This window comes from Pleurodeles waltl, chromosome 2_2, assembly GCF_031143425.1.
Source record: "Pleurodeles waltl isolate 20211129_DDA chromosome 2_2, aPleWal1.hap1.20221129, whole genome shotgun sequence".
NCBI classification, from domain to species: Eukaryota; Metazoa; Chordata; class Amphibia; order Caudata; family Salamandridae; genus Pleurodeles; species Pleurodeles waltl.
In genome coordinates this window covers 155,877,584-155,893,798 of record NC_090439.1, presented here as the reverse complement: position 1 = coordinate 155,893,798, position 16,215 = coordinate 155,877,584, and the positions used below count along the sequence as shown (strand labels likewise).

At 45.8% G+C, this 16,215-nt stretch overlaps 1 protein-coding gene across 2 annotated transcripts in view; it reads left to right on the top strand.

The window, feature by feature from the left end:
• The window catches only part of BAG1 (BAG cochaperone 1), a 290,841-nt gene that overhangs the window by 134,769 nt on the left and 139,857 nt on the right, over positions 1-16,215 (top strand). For both annotated transcript variants that reach the window (XM_069219546.1, XM_069219547.1), the window contains one exon: positions 8,105-8,218. In XM_069219546.1, coding sequence (XP_069075647.1) covers positions 8,105-8,218 — 114 coding nt within the window. The remainder of the gene's footprint in view (positions 1-8,104; positions 8,219-16,215) is intronic.

Below are 16,215 nucleotides of genomic sequence, written 5' to 3'. Positions count from 1 at the left end.
AATGGACCCCAAACCTATGTGAGCTTGTAGAGGGTCGCTGGGACTGTAAGAAAACAGTGAGGGTTAGAAAAATAGCCCACCCCAAGACCCTGAAAAGTAGGCGTAAAGTGCACCTAAGTTCCCCAGAGAGCACAGAAGTCGTGATAGGGGAATTCTGCAAGGAAGACCAACACCAGCAATGCAACAACGATGGATTCCCAGACGAGAGTACCTGTGGAACAAGGGGACCAAGTCCAAGAGTCACACTCAAGTCGTGAGTGGGCAGATGCCCAAGAAATGCCAGCTGAGGGTGCAAAGAAGCTGCCACCGGATGGTAGAAGCTGTGGATTCTGCAAGAACGAAGAGGACTAGGAACTTCCCAATTGGAGGATGGATGTCCCACGTCGTGAAGAAGCTTGCAGAGGTGTTTCCATGCAGAAAGACCGCAAACAAGCCTTGCTATCTGCAAGGGTCGCAGTTAGGGTTTTTGGATGCTGCTGTGGCCCAGGAGGGACCAGGATGTTGCCAATTGCGTGAGGATACAGAGGGGGCGCCCAGCAAGACAAGGAGCCCTCACAGAAGCAGGCAGCACCCGCAGAAGTGCCGGAACAGGCACTACGAAGAAGAGTGAACCGGAGCTCACCCGAAGTCACAAAAGAAGGTCCCACGACGCCGGAGGACAACTCAGGAGGTCGTGCACTGCAGGTTAGAGTTTCGGGGACCCAGGCTTGGCTGTGCACAAAGGAAATCCTGGAAGAGTGCACAGGAGCCGGAGCAGCTGCAAATCACGCGGTACCCAGCAATGCAGTCTAGTGTGGGGAGGCAAGGACTTACCTCCACCCAACTTGGACTGAAGAGTCACTGGACTATGGGAGTCACGTGGACAGAGTTGTTGAGTTCCAGGGACCACGCTCGTCATGCTGAGGGGACCCAGAGGACCGGTGATGCAGTCTTTTGGTGCCTGCGGTTGCAGGGGGAAGATTCCGTCGACCCACGGGAGATTTCTTTGGAGCTTCTAGTGCAGAGAGGAGGCAGACTACCCCTACAGCATGCACCACCAGGAAAGCAGACAAGAAGGCGGCTGCATCAGCGATACAAGGTTGCAGTAGTCGTCTTTGCTACTTTGTTGCGGTTTTGCAGGCGTCCAGAGCAGTCAGCGGTCGATTCCTTGGCAGAAGGTGAAGAGAGAGATGCAGAGGAACTCTGATGAGCTCTTGCATTCGTTATCTAAAGAATTCCCCAAAGCAGAGACCCTAAATAGCCAGAAAAGGAGGTTTGCCTACTTAGGAAGGAGGATAGGCTAGCAACACAGGTATGAGCCTATCAGAAGGAGTCTCTGACGTCACCTGCTGGCACTGGCCACTCAGAGCAGTCCAGTGTGCCAGCAGCACCTCTGTTTCCAAGATGGCAGAGGCCTGGAGCACACTGGAGGATCTCTGGGCACCTCCCAGGGGAGGTGCAGGTCACGGGAGTGGTCACTCCCCTTTCCTTTGTCCAGTTTCACGCCAGAGCAGGGCTGGGGGATCCCTGAACCGGTGTAGACTGGCTTATGCAGAGATGGGCACCATCTGTGCCCATCAAAGCATTTCCAGAGGCTGGGGAGGCTACTACTCCCCAGCCCTGACACCTTTTTCCAAAGGGAGAGGGTGTAACACCCTCTCTCTGAGGAAGTCCTTTGTTCTGCCTTCCTGGGCCAAGCCTGGCTGGACCCCAGGAGGGCAGAAACCTGTCTGAGGGGTTGGCAGCGGTGGCAGCAGCAGCAGCTGCAGTGAAACCCCGGGAAAGGTAGTTTGGCAGTACCCGGGTCTGTGCTAGAGACTCTGGGGATCATGGAATTGTTCTGGCATTGGGGTGACAATTACATGATCTTAGACATGTTACACGGCCATGTTCGGAGTTTCCATTGTGACGCTATACATAGGTAGTGACCTATGTATAGTGCACACGTGTAATGGTGTCCCCGGACTCACAAAGTCCGGGGAATTTGCCCTGAACAATGTGGGGGCACCTTGGCTAGTGCCAGGGTGCCCACACACTAAGTAACTTAGCACCCAACCTTTACCAGGTAAAGGTTAGACATATAGGTGACTTATAAGTTACTTAAGTGCAGTGGTAAATGGCTGTGAAATAACGTGGACGTTATTTCACTCAGGCTGCAGTGGCAGGCCTGTGTAAGAATTGTCAGAGCTCCCTATGGGTGGCAAAAGAAATGCTGCAGCCCATAGGGATCTCCTGGAACCCCAATACCCTGGGTACCTCAGTACCATATACTAGGGAATTATAAGGGTGTTCCAGAATGCCAATGTGAATTGGCAAAATTGGTCACTAGCCTGTTAGTGACAATTTTGAAAGTAATGAGAGAGCATAACCACTGAGGTTCTGGTTAGCAGAGCCTCAGTGAGACAGTTAGTCATCACACAGGGAACACACAAAGGGCACACTTATGAGCACTGGGGCCCTGGCTGGCAGGGTCCCAGTGACACATACAACTAAAACAACATATATACAGTGAAATATGGGGGTAACATGCCAGGCAAGATGGTACTTTCCTACAGTTAGCACAAGTATTAGTGTTAGCTCAATGAAGCAGAACTTCTCACGAATAGGGCCGGTAGGCCTCTACTCCAGTGGCACAGACAAAAAGGTCTGGTCATGACTATAGTTTCTCAAAATACTCTATGCTGCACCACTGCTCTATTTACTAAACCTGTGACTGGGATGGGGTCCACAGTCAGCAAAATGAGGGCATGCTTATTGCACCTTTCCAGGACCTCACTCGCATCAAGAGACAGGCATAGCTATCTGCTCAAACACTAGGTTAGTGTGAGGCTAGGTCCAAAAAAAAAAAAAAAAATGAGATCTCAGATACTTGCAGTTGGACACTTAGGATAGGGCAACAGTAGTGTACATTGTTGGAAATGGCCCATTTTGCAGGGTTATCTCTTTTTGCCTCTGACCTCCTGTTTCTGACTGTGTGCTACAGTTCTTTTTTACTGGCTCTAGGACGGTGGGCCCTTTACCACTGCTGACCAGTGCTAAAGTGCAAGTGCTCCCTATCTAAATGGTATTGGTGATTGTTTATCCACAATTGGCATATTTGATTTACGAGTAAATCCCTAGTATAGTGCACCAGTTGTGCACAAGGTCTGTAAATCAAATGCTACCAGTGGGTCTGCAGCACTGATTGTGCCACCCACATGAGTATCCCTACAAACATGTCTCAGGCCTGCCATTGCAGTGTCTGTGTGCCCAGTCTTAAACTGCCACTTCAACCTGGCAAGTGCACCCACTTGTCAGGCCTAAAACTTCCATATTTCTACATATAAGTCACCCCTAAAGTAAGCCCAAGGCAGCTTCCTGGGCAGGGTGCAGTGTATGTCAAATGTAGGACATGTACTGGTGTGTTTTACTTGTCCTGATAGTGAACTACTGCTAAATTTGTTTTTCACAATTGCAAGGACTATCTCTTCCAAAGGGTAACATCTTTTAAGTGGTATTTCCCATTGGGAGCAGATAGAGATGGAGTTTGGGGGTATCTAAACCCACAGTATAAATATACATCTTTTATTGAAGTTGTTTTTCGAATTGTGAGTTTGAAAATGCCACTTTTAGAAATTGGCCATTTTCTTGCTTAACCATTCTGTGCCTCTGCCTATGTGCTGAATACACATCTGGGTCAGGATGTGATGTTGTGCTGTTTGTGTATTCACTCTAGGCAATCCTACAAATTGAACTGGGGTGTGCACTGCATATCCTGATGACCCATCACCAGGCTGACTGATCTTCCTGAGCTAGAGTGGTGGGAGGAGCTGACACTTGCATGTGAATAGGGATGTGCCAGTCCTCACACAAAGCAGTCTCTGGAGTTTGTCTGCGGCCAGGCGGTGAAAAGCAGGGTCTTGTGCACTACAAATACTTCTTTTTGAAGTCTGCCTACTTCAAAAACAGAAATGGGTATAAGTACTGGATTTCTGACACCACAGAGTTAGAAACCTTCTGGACTGAGGACATCCTGTCAGGAAGAAGAGCTGGATGCTGTAGGAGGGACTGCCACTCTGTCTGTTGCTTTGTTGTGCTGGCCTGCTTCGTCTGTCATGGGAGTGAAAGGACTGGACTTGGCTTTGTACATCCTGCTTCCAAAGGTTCTCTAAGGGCTTGAACTGAGCTTTCCTCCTGTTAAGAAGTCTTGGGGATATCAAATACTTCAGTTGCCAGCTCCTGGGCTCTTTTGCTGAGAGTCCTGACTTGACAAGTGGTGCCAAATCCAGTTCCTGGGCCTTGGGAGCGAGATCTGGTGCAACAAGGAAGAAACTAGTGCATCATCGTCCAGAACCGGTTGGACCGGTGCCGCACCAGAGCCATGTTTCTCTCAGAGGACAACGACCACGACGTCCACCGCAGGACCGATGCCGCAGCAGTGCCTCTGAAGTCCCTCCACATTGTCCGTCCAGACTGCTGTGTCTCCAAAGTCATTGGACCCTGTAGTATGATTGCAACACTACTAAATTGATGCCTCACGCCTTGACCTGCTGGATCCATCGAACCTGCCTTGCCATAAGGAACGGACGCATTGCCACCAACGCTGCATCACCTCCCCTGCAATCATAAGGAACCAACACCTCAACTCCCCTGCCGAGTAGTAAGGAACTGATGCTGCACCAGCTCCAACTACACCTCACCTGCTCGACTCCGTGCAACGTCTTGTGATAGGCCTGCACTCCCTCGTGAGTGGCGTCGGACTGTTGTAGATGACTCCGTCAAGAAGTCTTGATAGCCCAGTTGGAGCTATTGTGTTTCTAAGCGCTGTACTACAGTTAATCTTTGAAAATCGTTATCGTTACTTGTGAATGTTGGAGCTTTGTTGTTTTGGTCTTGTTTTACTCTAGATAAATATTGACTATTTTCGTAAGCTGGTGTGGAGTACTTTTGTGGTGTTTTCACTGTGTTTCTGTGTGTGTGTGTACAAATACGTAACACATTGCCCTTGACAAGGTACCAAGGTGGTGGGCGGGGGTTCTCTTAGCTGAGTGACTTCCTTACCCTGAGTAGAGTGAAGGTCCCTAGCTGGACATGGTGCAAACCACTGCCAACTAGAGACCCCGTTTCTAAAATACCCATTACAGGGGATATTCCTGTTCCAACCACAAGTTCTGGCAATATGTTTTCCTAAATTAATATAGCTTCTCTTATAGTCTTTTCACTGTGTACTCATTTAGTTGACTCCAATAAATCTATTGTTATGCAGATTCAAGTGTATATTCTTGTCTCAGTGTATAACCACTGGCCTAAATATACATTATTTCTCTGCACTCATGGAGGAATAGCTACTCCTCACCCTGTATATGGTGAGCAGTGTGAAGATTTTCTTTATTCCTGAAGAACATCCTGGGATGATGTAGCAAGGAAATCTGATTTGAGCTATTAAAGTTAACGAGACTGGAGACCTGATAACTGCCTTGCTACAGTAATACCTCCCAATAAATCCCAGCTGACAGTGGCTAAGAGCCTTTAACATTGGACAGGTGATCCGAATAGGGAGAGGTGTTGAGTGGCCTGTAGACCAGATGAGAAGTCTCAAGGTCACAAACAACAGCCTCGCTCGAAGAGTTCAGAGGAAATACGGTCAGCCAATCACAACACCTGACGTGGTAGTACCTTAGGATATACTCATTCCAGTAACAACACAGTGAAATGCCTCCTCACCACTCCCTCTTTTTGTTTGCAAGGCACACCTGAATAACTTCTCACCCACCAGTTTCAATGTCCCTTGTTGCCTCTTCACCGCTCAAACAGAGTTTCAGCAGTACAGCTTAGTTCACCAGGTAACAAAAGATGAAAACAACCACAGTTACTCATCTTTAACCTCCTGACCAGAGAAGACTTCACCAGTGCTGCAAATACTTGTAGGCCAGCAGAATCACTGACAGACCTATGTTCTCTTGAATAGCTCCCGAGCTAATCCAGCCAGAATTGTCAACAACCCCTTAAATACACGTATCTTTTAAAAAAAAAAACTCCAAAAGTCTTAAATAAACCCTCCCTAAAACAAACAGGTATTGAATCATGAGTTTATCTAACCATTTGGCCACTATTGAGGCAATAAGATAAAAGATTGAAAGACCTATTTCAATGCAAAATCCTGCATTGGGGAACCAGCATGCTTACTACTTGACTTCGCATTTGAATTTGTTACTGTTCATCATCCAGAGCTTCTACAGGGACTCACCAACATCAAAGTGCAGGTAGCAAACTAAAGCAGATTGCATCTTTTCTATCAGACAGATCATCATCTCACCGTATTCCTTCAGATCAGCTCCATTCACTTGACAATTGATGTACCCAATAATTCTAACTCCTCTTTAGCATTTGCCTTTGCTTTCTACTGAACTTCATCTTCTACTTCAATTTTAACTGTTACTGTTATGTAGATAATACACAAATGATATTTAAATATGAAAAGCCATCTCACTTTGACTCATTATCAAATAGATATTGCCTCAAGTGATCAAAAATGGATGGTATCTAACAACAGTGTAACAAACAGGTTGGAGATTGAAATAGTCATATGCAGCACGTGGTTCAAACGCCACCCATCAACAATATGACCCCAGTAACTAAGCCCACAACTAAACAACTTAGCCTAAGTGACAAATCTATAGGTAGCCATGGAATCCAGTCTCTCAATAATGGTAAGATTGGTCCTGCCCAATATGCTTTAACTACACAATTCATCAGTTCTTTTCCCTTGTGGATAAAAAGATCTCCCTAACTGCATTGATTGAAATGCCTTACCCACACCACTTACTGGAAGTGTTAGCCCTCTCGCCGGAAGGTCAAGCCTAGTTGCACCCCTGCCTAATGGTAATAATAGTTACAGAGTTAACAGGGTTGTGAGCCCAGGTGGCATCTATGAACTCTGTCCGGATGACTGAATAATATTTACTAGTGTGATAAAAACAATTAATGCATTTGTCAAAAAGGGTTGTTTTTTTCCCTAAATTGTTGATTGTTAACTTTGGCACCCTCTTAAGTGAACATTGGAGACTATGGGAATCAGATTGTTGACTTTTATAGAAGGGGGGAGGGAGCACACTGCTTGGCATACCTGCACACGGTTCGCCCAAATCCATTGGGGTAAATATGGTGTATCACAGTTGTTGGTACGGCCAGTGCTGGGTATTTCTAGATGTGTTTCAGGATATGACAAAATTGACAGGACACAGACAGGCTACTCTGGGTTTCAGCAGGCACTGATATGACTACCCTGGAGCTGGGTGTGCAGGGATACAACTGTTCTATGTGTGGCCTTGGTGCCATTTCTGAAGCTAGTAACCTATTCCCCTAGCTGCATACAGGTGGAGACTGCCCAGTTGCATCTCACTATCCACTAGGTTGCCTGGTACTTGAAGTCCTGATGTTCTGCTGCCTCCCTGCTCTGAAGCACCACACCCTCATTTTCCAGTAGGCACACAAGATCTACAGAGAGCGGACTGTGGGAAGATTCCGGAATGGGACATATCCCAGCAAGTTCCTAATATTCTAAGGTGCGAGTGCTTAAGAAAATAAGTGAACGATCCCAGATGTCTGTGTTTATTCATAAACCCCTTTAAGACACGCCCCTCAATGGATACGGCAAAAGAGCTTCAATAAATCTGTATCCATTGTGGAAATGGAGAGATGGTGTTTTAGGGCAAAGAGTTTTTATTCACACAGAAAAATATTTTCCCTTTCAGAAAAAATTACGTTTTTAGCTCAGTCGCGGTAATGCAGAGGATTTACCCATATCTAAACAAGCAACTGATATTTTTACAAATGCAAACGTTCCTTTAAAGAAAAGGAATTTTGCATTTGCAAAAACATTCCAGAATTACTCTGGAAAACTGCGTCAGAAACATACTACAAAGTGTGGGTAAGTTTAAAGGAGTAAATGTATGAGTTTTTTTGTTAACAATAGGACCTAATGTTTGTTCTTTGGACAACTGAAATAGGAAATCCTCGTCACAGCAATTATTTGTGGTTGTTGCGTTGTGCTGTACAAAGAATTCACAGATGAGTTGAATGTTACTTTACATTTACAAATATAGTTGACAACTACTTTGTATATTTTTCTATTTCTATCGTTCAGAACAGCCCAGAGGAGGATGCAGAATTAAGGAAACTTAAAGATTTGGAGAAGTCTGTGGAGCTCATAGCCAACAAGCTGGAAGAAATTAATAAGGAGTTTACAGGCCTCCAGAAAGTAAGCTTGATCTGTGTGTTATATCCACCTGGTTTTAGATATTGTAATTTAACTGACTGGAATATAACTGCTGTATTTTTAGGTATATGCCTAGGAATAGTTAATGAAAGATTGGTTGCTTGGCCAGTCTGGGTGTGACTGTATACTGCCCTTTTATGTTCTCTACTATAAAGTGTCAAAAACGGGGTGTAGGCGTCCTTTTCACGTTTAAATATTTCAACTAATAACCTAGTCGTCCTGCAGCAAATTTCATTGGGGTTAAAGATGTCTTTAGGAAAAACAATGATGGTCTTGTAGTTTTCTACTTATTTCTTGCACTCATAACATGCCTCTGTGATTAGGATGCGACTCCACCCCTTCCACTCCGCCAACCTCCTCGAGGGCATGAATAACACCAAACGTACCCAACTTGTACACGACCCCACGCACATCGCAGGACACGTGTGTCCTGCGATGTGCGTGGGGTCGTGTGTCCTGCATCATATACAGTCACACCATCAAACTCACATGGACGGACCCCACAATCATCCACTTCATAATTACGACCCCCGACACAATCCGTGTCACCCGTCATAACTGGAACAAGGATTCGGAGACCAAATAGAGCAACACCCTCACCCTCAACCCTCCCAAACACCATGTCAATGTGAACCAGGACATCAGAAGCTTCAAAGCCTGGATCACTGACTGCACTGACATCGTCACCCCATTAAGAACAAGAAACACAAAGATCCAACAAGCAAGCCAGCTGGTACACCAAGAACCTCAGGACATTAACAACATTATGGAGCTCTTGTGCATAGTCGAGGGATTCAGGAAGCCCACAATGGTGACAAGCAACATCTCTCCCTCTCAGGACCAGTGCGACAGCCTCTCAAATTTCTTCCATGAAAAAACTGCAAAAATCTGCAGAAACTTCAACCCCCAACTCAAGCCCGAAGTCTCTTTAAATGGCCATACCTCCACACAAACTTTCATCCCAAGGCTAGGCACCTGGAACCACCTCATCACTTAGGACACCATCATAGTCATGAAATCCATCTGCTCAGGAGCCCCGCTCAACCCATGGCCCCACCCCATTTTCAACCTCGGAACATCGAGGAGCGTCCTAAAATGTTCCACCCTAATCTTTACCTGCCTGAATTCTGCCACCTTCCCAGAAGAATGGCAGCATGCAGAAATCAAAACCTGCTGAAGGATTCTTCAGTGGACCTCAATAAACTCAGCAACTGCAGGCCAATCTCTCTGCTGTCTTTCACAGGCCAAAGCCATTAACCAATAACTCAACATCTACCTGAACACAGTCACCTCCTGGACAACTGCCAATCCGGATTCCCCAGCACCTGCAGCACCAAGACAGCCCTGATCATGGTCACAGACAACATCCAGGCCCTCCTCAACAAAGGAGAGACACCCACTCTTATCCTCCTCCATCTCTCGTTGGTTTTCGACACCATCTCCCACCACAGGCTCATCGGCAAACTTCATTACGTAGGCATCCAAGGAGTTTCCATTAGACGGACCTCCTCCCTCCTCACCAACAGAACACAATGGGTCCACCTTCTACACTACACGTCCGAACACAAACCAATCAAATGCAGAGTAGATCGAGGCTCATCACTCTTCAACATCTACATATCCCCCCTTGCCAACATAGTCAGATCCCTATGACTCAACATTATATCCTAGACCAATGACATGCAACTCATCCTCACCCTCTCAGAAAACTCCACCTCCACTAGAACCAGCTTCCACCAATGCATGACCAGTGCTGCTAATTAAATGAGGAATAACTGCTTCAATTTCACAAAGAGAAGAGGGAATTCTTGATTTTCGGCAGCGACAACTCCCTCTGAGATCCCTCCTGGTGGCCCACAGAACTAGGGCCCACTCCAACCCCAACTGAGACGCCAGGAACCTTGGTATCATCCTGGAGAACAAACTCACCATAAAGTTTTAAGTCAACTCAGTATCATCTTCATGCTTCTTCATCTTGCACATGTTACAGAAGATTTTTAAGCAACTTCCCTAAAACGTGTGATGTACCAGCACCCAAGCCCTTGTCAGCAGTCGACTGGACTACGGAAAAACCCTCTATGTGGGCATCGAGGCCCACCTAGTTCAAAGACTACAGACCACCCAGAGCGCCACGGCAGGACATCCTGGATTTCCCTCGTTGTTGCAGCAGCATCACCCCTACCTCAAAAAAACTACACTGGCTCCTGGTTCAGAAGAGATACCAGTTCAGGCTCCTCACGCACGTGTTCAAGGCCCGGTACAACTCGGGACCTGCCTACGTCAACCACCACCTGATAGTCCAAACCCTCAAGACACCTCTGCTCCGCCTCATTACCTCCCCTACTCTACAGGAGTTCCATAGGATGCTGAAAACCTGGCTCTTTGACTGAGACCCTGGACCTTGCCAGTGCCTGTATGCTCTCACGTGTGACAAGTCGCACTCTAAAAAACGTCTGATATATAAATTGATTGACTATTTTGTTACTAAACAAATGTATGACCATTGTAAATAGAGAAGGTAGTTAGTCACACTTCTTCCCTGCCCATTCCCTACATGATATTTTTCAGTTTCTGATGCTCTGGAGACTTCAGTAAGTTCCCAGAAAGTCACAAACTGAATATGTAGAAGAAAATGCAATTGCCACACTGCATGGAACATTGGGAGCTGGAGAGACAATTACAGTGCTCCCTGTGTTGAACAGCTAGGCTGGTGAAGCTGAACAGGCCCCAGGGTTGTGTCTGAGCAGCAGCCCAAGCTGCTCAGACCAATCCTGGCGCTGCTTTGATTGTGTGCCGGTGTCCTAGTTAATGCTGGGACACCACATTGAGGAAGAGGAGCGAAGCAGCAGGAGATGGCAGCGTTCGTGAAGGCAAGTTTATTTTATTTACTTATTTTTTCACTACCCATACCTCTCCCCTTGAGATTTGCGGCTGCTGTTTCGACCTATAATTCCAATTATAGATACGCACAGGAAGCATTCTGTGACTGTCAGTTCCCTGTCACTTGGTGGTGCTGGTGTCCTGGTGCACCACACACATGTCCCACACACACTTCATTCACAACCTAAGGGCAGGCCCTGTGAGAAACAGTGAGGCGGCTTAGAAGCAGAAGGATCAAAGTCAAAAAAAGAAATGGCAAAGCCAATAAGTATTGCCCTATGTGAGGTCTATTGGCTTTGTTGGAGTGGAGTAGAGTAGTATGCTATGGTGTGGGTTAGCATTGTGTGGCATGGAGTGGCTGTGTGACATGGAGTGGCATTGTATGACATGGAGTGGCATTGTGTGGTGTTGAATGGCATTTTGGGGTGTGGATTGAGGTGGCATTGTGCAGAGTGGCATTGTGGGGAGGTGTGGAGTGGCATTATGTGGAGTGAAAAGGTGTGGAAAGGAGTGGCATTGTGCAGAGTGGAGTAGACATTCAGTGGTGTGGCATTTTGTGGAGTAGAGTGGCAGTGAGTGGAATGGATTTGCCTTGTGTGAACAGGCATTGTGTGACGTGGTTTGGAGTGGCATTGTGTGGTGTGGAGTTTCATTGTGTGGTATAGAGTGATATTGTGTAATGGCGCTGTGTGGAGTCGAATTGTGTTGCATGGAATGGAACTGTGTAGAGTGAAGTGGACTGCAAGTGTTTGGAATGTAGCAAAAAGTTTAGAGTGGAATTGTCTGGTGTGAGCTGGAATTGTGTGGCATGAAGTGGAATTGTTTGGTGTAGAGTGGTATGGAATTATGTGGCATGGAATGGAGCTGAGTGGAAATGTGTGGCATGCAGTGAAACTTTAAGCGGAAGTGTCTTAAGTAGTGTGGCATGGAATGGTGTTGCATGAAATTGTGTGGAGTGGAGTAGAATTTGTGGAACTGTTTGACTTGGAATTGAATTGAATTGAGTGAAATTGTGTGGCCTGAAGTGAGTGGAATTATGTAATGTGGAATTGTGTGGCATGAAATGGAGTGGTGTGTGAATTGTGTGGTGGGGACTGGAATTGAGTAGAGTGGAATTGTGTGGTGTAGAATTGTGTGGCGTAGAGTTGCGTTGATGGGTGTGGAGTGGAATTGTGTGCCTTGGGTGGAATTGTGTGCCTTAAGTGGAATTGTGTGGTTTGGAGTGGAATGGTGTCGTGTGGAGTGGAATTATGCAGTGTGAAATTGTATGGCTTGGAGTGGTGTGGAATTGTGTGAAGTCTAATTGTTTGGTGTTGAGTGGAATTGTGGGTAATGAAATTATGTGGCTTGGAATTGCATGAAGTGGATTTTTGTAGTGTGAAATTTGGAGATGTAGAGTGGAATTGTGTCCAATGGGATGGAGTCGAGTGGGTTGGAATTGTGTGGAGTAGAATTGTATGGCATGGAGTGGCGTTATGTGGAGTAGGATTGTGTAGCATGGTGTGGAGTGACACAGTGTGCAGTGGAGTGGCATTATGTGGTTTGGAAGGTTTCCCAAGTTGCCACTGAATTTTCATATAGAGCTTCTAACTCTTGGGTTATATAAATGTAATGTTGCAAATGAACTCGACTATGATCTATATAAATATCTAATGCCTTTGCGCTGATGCAGGAGCTCGTTGGTATGTGCTGTGCTTCTGCGAGAACTGGTTTGTTTAAACTAAATGTGTTTGAGACTGCAAGGGGCTAGTGAGCAAGGTTGCAACATATATTGTACAGGTTGGGGACAGAGAAGATGGAGCTACAAATGGTAAAAGCCTTCTCCAAATAGGAGAAGCAGATGTGCTCAGTACTCAATTATAATGGTGAATGATATTGCGTAACAACGACCTTTTTGTGAGAAGATGCAAAAAGAACAGATTGTCTGAGATTTAAACCAAAGATTACCCAGAGCTGAAAATCGGGTAGTTTGATGATGACTCTCTGAGACATTGTGGGTGGTGGTGGTGGTGGTGGGGGATTGTGGTTGTAGGGTAAGAAACAACTCAAAGGGGAGGATAGGAGTTGGAAGAAACACCATGGACAAGGGTGGTGGGAGGGAAGAAGGAATGGTACCTCAGTCACTGTGTGAGCAGCGGATGAACAATATTAAAATTAATCTGTCTTGGTCCATGCTTCACAGACAGAGAGGAAGTGACGTCCCCCCACGCGCTGGCTAATTAGGAGTCAGAAACGAAGTGTGACAATGATGTTAACGAACAGTAAGCAATGGTTGGCCTCCAAGTTGTTTATAATAAACAATACTCCTCCCAGCGGACAGCGCATGCGCTGTCTGCAGGGAAGACTTAATGAGTTTCAGAGCTCCACCCCTTGCTTTGCTGTGGGGAACAATTAGTCAGCGAAAGGGACGTGTATATAAACAAACTGCAGTTTAATTCATTTTTTTCTACATTTATTTGGCAATCATGCGTACGTTCCTCTTTACAGGGCTAAAAAAGAGATGTATTTTATCCTCTAACATTTTGAACATTTTCAAGAGTTACTTGAGTAAAAGTGTAAAAGTAGAAATTTTCTGAAAATTAGTGTGGAAGAATATATATTCTGACATGTATGGTTGATAGCACAATTGTATATAGCTCATCAAAACAAACTGAGTAGAAAGTGCTTAGATGAAAATAAATTGGTGATTTACTGCCAAAAGTTATAAGTAATTACTCTATGGTAAAAAAAATATATAAAAAACAGAAACAGTGAATCATTAGGTCTGAAAACAGGAAGATAAATAGTTGAGACTACATAATTTTAGTGGCCTCACTTGCCAGCTACATATATTCAAGTGAATGAAAAAGCTGAAACTGCAGTGGAAAGGCTCAAATGATTTGACAACTTCCATGGAACAATGACAATATTCCTCTTATAAAAGCCCTTTATGTTGAAGTCATTGCTCAGCTACTATTTGAGAGGTGAAGGATGGGGAGAAAAGAAAAACATATTAACTGTGCTTAATTATGAAGACGTTAAATGTGAATAAATTAGGAACAGTGCACATTTTTCAGCTTTCCTGGCTAAAATGGCTACTTAGAGGAGCTCCATGTGAGACATCATTGTGCCCAGGATATACCGATCCTGCTCCCTGGGGATGACAGAGTGGGCAGCCAAACATCGGAGTTGCTAATTGTATGGAAGTCAATCCCTGGTGAGACACCAAAGCAACTGCAAGATGGGTCTGCCCCTGCCTATTTTCTCCTAAAAGGACTGCCAAGCAGATAGAGGGTGATGAAAACATGTAGCTCTACACTACGTACAGGTGCCACAGTAGAATAAACTAGTAAATGGTGCTGAGCAAGGCTGAACAGCAACAAAGAGTGGTGTCAAAGACCCTAAGACCTGTAATGATAGCCACCAGCACATCATGAAGCAAGCTAGCACTTGGTTGGAATAGCTGGTGGGAGCTGCTTTTGAGATTGCTACTGGGTGGTAATGAATGGGGGAGCTTTGCTGCCAAACAGAGTGTGTTCAGTAGTGTGACCAGTGGAGAGGATCCCATCTGCTCTGCCTGCTGCACAGGAACATAATCGTGGGGCATTGAGGGATTGAGGGGTGTGCCCAGACACCGCTTGAGTGGGAAAGGTGACTGAAGGAACTGAGGTAGATCCAGAGAAGAGAGGCCCATTCTCTCAACTTTTTACATTAACTGACATGCACGGCAGAGATGTTGGTTAACCAAATAACACTCTGTGGCCTTGTAGGAAGTAGACTGGAAAGACATAAACAGTCTGAAATAGATGTGACTGTAAACCATATGACAGCCAAGTGGACCAGTGTGCCTACAATGTGCCAGAAGAACTGTGACCCTACTGAAGTAATAAAGATTTGTCAAAAACCTTGGACCCAACAGCAATTATTGACCAAAAGAAAGATAAACAGACTGGCACAATGAATGCCAAGGAAAAAGACTTGACTATTGGTCAAAGACATCTCTGCAAAAGATATAAGGCGATGTAAAGTGGACGAAGCCAGCTGTGTTGATTAGTAGTTTCATTTTACTTTAAAACCGCAGTCGGGAGTAAGATGGAGCAGCTATTGCTCCTCCTCCTAATCCGCTCCTCTTCCCTGCTTCCAAAAGCTAGGGGTAGAAAGGGTAAATCCTTGCCCACTATACCTCCCTCTCCAAAAGATTCCCCTTTTGAGGAAGAGGAATCCTCTCTCTGTGCAGAACCTACACCAGATGAGCTGGCAGCAGACACTGCAGAGCTTTTGGGCGCAGGGGGGCCTGCTAGGGAAGAACTGAGTGTGGCACAGCAGAACTGTCCCACACTAGAGGGTTTAAGACAGGAAGCTGTCAAACAGCAGAATGGGGATATCACTGATAGCCATAACATCTATTGGGAAGACAACCTGCTCTATACTGAGTCAGGGGACCCTAAACCTGGAGCTGCCAGGAGATTAGTCATCCCCTTGCAGTATAGGGAGTTTCTTCTGACTTTGGCTCATGATATTCCTTTGGCTGGGCATTTGGGCCAAAGTAAGACTTGGGACAGGCTTGTTCCATTGTTTCACTGGCCCTATATGTCAGAGGACACCAAGGAGTTTTGTCGGTCCTGTGTGACCTGCAAAGCCAGTGGCAAGACTGGTGGCACACCTAAGACCCCCTTAATTCCACTACCAGTGGTTGGGGTGCCCTTTGAGAGGGTAGGGGTTGACATTGTTGGCTCCCTTGACCCTCCCAACAGCTTCAGGAAATAGATTTATCTTTGTGCCACTAAGTATCCTGAAGCTATACCCTTAAGGCCCACTACAGTGGCAAAAGCCCTCCTGGGAATATTTTCCAGAGTGGGTTTCCCTAAGGAAGTGGTATCATACAGAGGTAGTAACTTCATGTCTGCATACCTCAAAGCTATGTGGAATGAGTGTGGTGTAACTTACAAGTTCACTACTCCTTATCATCCACAGACCAATGGACTGGTTGAGAGGTTTAATAAAACTCTTAAAGGCATGATCATAGGACTCCCTGAAAAACTCAGAAGGAGATGGGATGTCCTGTTGCCATGCCTCCTTTTTGCTTACAGGGAGGTACCCCAGAAAGGATTGGACTTCAG